This window comes from Microtus ochrogaster, chromosome 1 (assembly GCF_000317375.1).
Source record: "Microtus ochrogaster isolate Prairie Vole_2 chromosome 1, MicOch1.0, whole genome shotgun sequence".
Taxonomy (NCBI): domain Eukaryota; kingdom Metazoa; phylum Chordata; class Mammalia; order Rodentia; family Cricetidae; genus Microtus; species Microtus ochrogaster.
In genome coordinates this window covers 37,640,864-37,645,783 of record NC_022009.1, presented here as the reverse complement: position 1 = coordinate 37,645,783, position 4,920 = coordinate 37,640,864, and the positions used below count along the sequence as shown (strand labels likewise).

The following is a 4,920-nucleotide window of genomic DNA, read 5'->3' as shown; positions in this document are numbered from 1 at the left end:
AGAGGTTATTGGACCCCTGGAATTGGAATCATAGGTGGTTGTGAGTGCTGGGAACAGAACTCAGGTCCTCTGGAAGAGAAGAAAGTGTTCTCAATTTTTGAGCCATCTCTCTAGCCTGGGCTTTTTGTTTACTTTTTATTGTAGGCTCAGACTCAGGCTCAAGACCTTGACTAAGCAAATAACTCTACTTCAGAGCTCTATCTTCTGCCCTGATTTTTTTTAAAGTAATTTATTTAATTTTATTTTTTGTGCTTTGGTATAAAGATGTTAGATCCCCTGGAACTAGAGTTATAGATGGTTGTGAGCTGCCATGAGGGTGTTGGGAATTGAACCCAGGTCTTCTGGAATTGCAGCCAGTGCTTGTGGCCTCTGAGCCATCTCTCAAACCCCTTCTGCCATGCATTTATAATGTTCAGATGTGGTAATGAGAAAACACTAGTCACCACAGGAAAAATGGTGACTGAGTAGGTAACAATTTCCAGCAGAATTAGTGCTGCCCTTTTGGCATTGTTGAACCCTTTCTGTGTTTACTAATTTATTTATTTTAATTTTTATCCACTTACTTGTTTGAAACAGGATTTTGCTCTATAGTGCAGGCTGGCCTCCATCTCAAATCCTTTTACTACAGACTCTTAAAGTTTTGGGATTACAGATACATACTTCCCCTCCACCCCAGATTCATTCATTCTTTGGTACTGAGTATTTAGTAAGGACTTGGCGTATACCAGATAGATATTGTACCTGTATCTCTCAGTCCTATTGCTGTGGGACAATGGTCTTGTACCCTGTAAAGATTTGTCACTTATATTGGTTTAATAAAATGCTGATTGGCCTGTATCCAGGCAGGAAGTATAGGCAGGGTGACCAGAACAGGAGAATTCTGGGAAGAGGAAAGCCTGAGTCTACAGTTGTCACCCAGACACAGAGGAAGCAAAATGAGACTACCTCACTGATAAAAGGTACCAAGCCATGTGCCTAACACAGACTATAATGAGTTAATGTACAATGTAAGAGTTAGTTAATAAAAAGCCTGAGCAATAGGCCAACCAGTTTATAATTAATGTAGGCCTCGGAGTGTTTCTTTGGGACTGAACAGCTGCAGGACTGGGAGGGCAGAAACCTCTGTCAACATCCTTTGACTAATTTCAAGTGAGAACAAGTCAGAATGAATTCATCCCTGTTTTGTTTTGTTTTTAAGATTTATTGTGTATGTGTGCATGAGCATAGGTGAGAGACCCACACACAGAGGGAGGGAGAAGGAGGGGAGAGGGAGAAAAGAGCCCATATGTGCATTTGCATGTCCTGGTGTGTACAGATCCACCTTTTTTCTGAATCAGGGTCTCTTGTTTCTGCCCTTGCACTGTATAAGTGGGCTTTTGTAAATTCTCCCCTCTTTCTCTCTTTCTCTCCTGTCTTGACACAGGAATGTTGAATACAGATTTCTGGTACCCCATCTGGCTTTTTATGTAGATTCAAGGATTGGCTCAAGGGATTAGGCTTGGGAACAGGAATGTTTATTCATTGAGACATCTTTTTGGCCCCTCATCACTATTTTTAATAAATTACATTTGTGTTACTCTAAGTATTCAGGCTATATTTGTGTTTTAATTATAGGTCACTAATTATTTTATAGTCTTAGGCCTAGAAGGTAAAAGTAAACTATAAGCTCCAGTTGAGTAAGTTTCATCTAAAATTATGAGAAGTTTATCTGTTTACATATTTGGTTTTTCCATAAGGATTTCTTTGTGTAACAGCCCTGATTGTTCTGGAACTCACTTTATAAACCAGGCTGGCCTTAACTTTACATAGATCTGCCTGCCTCTGTCTCCCAAGTACTGGGACTAAAGGTCTGTGCCACCACAGTTCAGCTAACATTTGAAGTTTTAAATAAACTTCTCTTTTGCAATGTGGTGGTGGCTCATGCCTTTAATCTCAGTGAAATGCATTTCCTTTAAGAAACAGCCCAGTGGTGGGCACATGACTGATGTGGACTAGGCCTAGGACTGTCCCTTAGTACCAGTCCGACCGCCAAAAGACAACTGTTTATTACTTCATATGGTGTTCATCAAACACTCAGCATATACTGTTTGTTTTGTAGTGGATTTCTCCAGTTCTGGGAGAGAGGAAAATGAAGCTACTCATTCAGTCTTAAGATCAGAGGTAAGGACAATTAAAGACAGCTGTCAAACTTCAGGCTTTTCTCTTTTAAAGCCGTGAAAGTTACTGAAACTTTCAGAATTTATAAATGTACTGCCTGGTCTTTCAGCCTTTCCTGTTGTCAGGGTTTTGTCTTGTCTTTTACAGATCTCCCTGAAGTGAAGAATGTTTATATTTGCCACAGCTGTAGGAACTACCAAATGTAGAAATAGTTGTGGTAAAAGTTTATCATTGACATTATTCAGCAATGTGCTACATTGTAGTGGTACATTTGTTTATACTTATTATCTGTTATTTTGTTTGCTAAGGCTTCCTTTGTAACCCAGACTGTCCTTGAACTGATGGCCTTGCCTCAGCCTCATGAATGTTGGGCTAACAGGCCAGTCTTAGTCAATGTTCTATTACTGTGAAGAGATATCATGGCCAAGTTATTTCCTCTTATGAAGGAAAGCATTTGATTGGGAGCTATCTTGCAGTTTCAGAGGCTTAGTCCATTATCATCATCATGATGGGAAGCATGGTAGCAAGTATAGCCTGCATGGTGCTGGAGAAGTAATTGAGAGCAATATCCTAATCTACAGGCAGAGAGAAAGAGAGACATACAACGCAGTGTGAGTTTTTGAAACCTCAAATCTTACACCCATTGACACAGTTCCTACAACAAGGCCACACTTCCTAATCCTTTTCAGATAGTGCCACTCCCTGATGACTAAGCATTCAAATATATGAGCATATGGGGGAAGAATATCTGTATTTAAACCATCACAAGGCCTGAACCATCACACCTAGCTAGTTGTAGGTGGAGATTGCTTGTTCATTTCCTGGCTTCCCAGACCCAAAATAACCACACAGAAACTGTATTAATCACAATACTGTTTGGCCAATAGCTTAAGCGTATTTCTCACTAACTCTTACATCTTAAATTAACCCATTTCTATTGTTTTGTGGTTTACCGCTAAGTTTCTGGTGGGTGTCTGTCTCTTTCTGAGACTACATGGTATCCCTCTGACTCCACCTACTTTTCTCCCCTATCTCTACTTGGAATTCCTGCCTTGCTCTATTCTGCACTGCCATAGGCCCCAAGTAGCTTTTTTATTTACCAGTGGTAATAAAACATTCACAGCACACAGATGGGAATCCCACATCAGTTAGTGGTGTATTTAAATATAATATGAAGAATGGAATTCTGTTTATTCTAGAGTTTTACATTTCCTAACATTAGAATAATAGTGTAATATTTGGAGCAATGAAGTAAGAATATAGGAATAATAAGCTAACTTTACTGTTTTGTTCCTTATGAGTCAATGTGTAGTTGTGACTAATTCTGGACATTATATTATACTTAGTAGGAATGAGAAAAGCTTGAAAAAGTTCAGAGGGAAGCCCTATAGAAATTAAAAGGATTTAAGAGTGGGAGCTATTGTAAAGGACTACCAGAGCTCAACAATTGAGCCTTGGGATGAGAATAACAAAAGAGGGGCTGGAGAACTGGCTCAGCAGTTAAGAGCACTGGTTGCTCTTTCAGAGCTCCTGAGTTCAGTTCTCAGCAACCATATGGTGGCTCACAACCATCTGTAATAAGATATGGTGCCCTCTTCTGGACTGCAGGCAGACATACAACCAGAACACTGTATATATAATAAATAAATAAATATTTATAAAAAAAAAAGGAAAAGAACATCAAAAAACACTTAGTGTTGTAGTGAGAGATGTTCTTAGAGGACTGTGGTAAGGATGATCCCCTCAATTCTAAGCCTATAAAATGACAACACTGAATCTAGATGCCAAGACAGTATTTCCTAACAAGCCTTGTTGAACTCTGGTCTAGGATATCAAGGTAAGGTGTGGAATTTGAAAGTAGAGGAGGGACTTGCGAGAGAGGGACATTAGCACTGAGCCTGTAGAAGATGGCATTGAGACCTTAGCACAGTCACTTGATAAGGAACACGAGTGTGGTAGTGGCTCATGAGTTCTTAGTAAGACTGAGCTAGAAAATACTTGAGGAGTCCTTCACTGGTACAGACCCACCCAAAAACGTTAGCAGCAGAGGGTGCACGCTCGTGTAACCTAAGGGAATTTTCTAGTATTTTGGGGGAAAGTAAAGACTAATCTACTTGAATAATGTCTGATTCGTGCTGAATCTGGAAAGAAAATAGAAGTTTTCTGTCCTTCTGTAGATTTCAGTCCCTTTAATCCTCCTTATGACCACATCACCTATGGTAAGCATGGTTCTAGAGTTTAGAAATATTTATTTGGGTAGACACATTCATCTCCTGTAAGCCACTTCCTCATTTGATGCTACTCAAATACCAGAGGAAGACAAGGGCTCTATTGTTGTGGTACTGTAAATAAAAGTAGTTCTTGCTGCACATGTATATGCCTACATGTGGCTATGTCATGCTTTTGCTTTGGTCTTGTCTAGCATCTTGTGATCTCTTGTTCAATACTCACTGATGCCCAAGAATAAGGTGATGGTAGCAAGTGTTAGTCTAGAAGACAGGCAGTGTGTTTCCAGGGGAAATTAGATTTGCCTGTGAGTAGTTGATTGAATTCCTTAGGATTCCTTTTTTTTCCTTCATTGTTTTGTGTGTGCAGGTCAGATTATGTGTGTGCCACAACACATGGGGGATGGAGGGCCTCAGTTGTTAGTCCTTGCCTTTCACCTTGAGACAGGGTCTCTTGTGGTTTGCTGCTTCATATGCCAGGCTACCTGGCCACAGGCTTCCACGGATTTTCCTGAATCCACCTTACAACTAAAAGTAA

The 4,920-nt window shown here is 40.0% G+C and overlaps 1 protein-coding gene across 2 annotated transcripts in view; it reads left to right on the top strand.

The window, feature by feature from the left end:
• Trip11 (thyroid hormone receptor interactor 11) overlaps window positions 1–4,920 on the top strand; it is a 76,744-nt gene that overhangs the window by 5,621 nt on the left and 66,203 nt on the right. The window contains exon 2 of one of the 2 annotated variants that reach the window (XM_013346023.2): window positions 2,099–2,160. The exons of the other annotated variant lie outside the window; for it this stretch is intronic. Coding sequence (XP_013201477.1) covers window positions 2,099–2,160 — 62 coding nt within the window. The remainder of the gene's footprint in view (window positions 1–2,098; window positions 2,161–4,920) is intronic. 2 annotated transcript variants of the gene reach the window in all.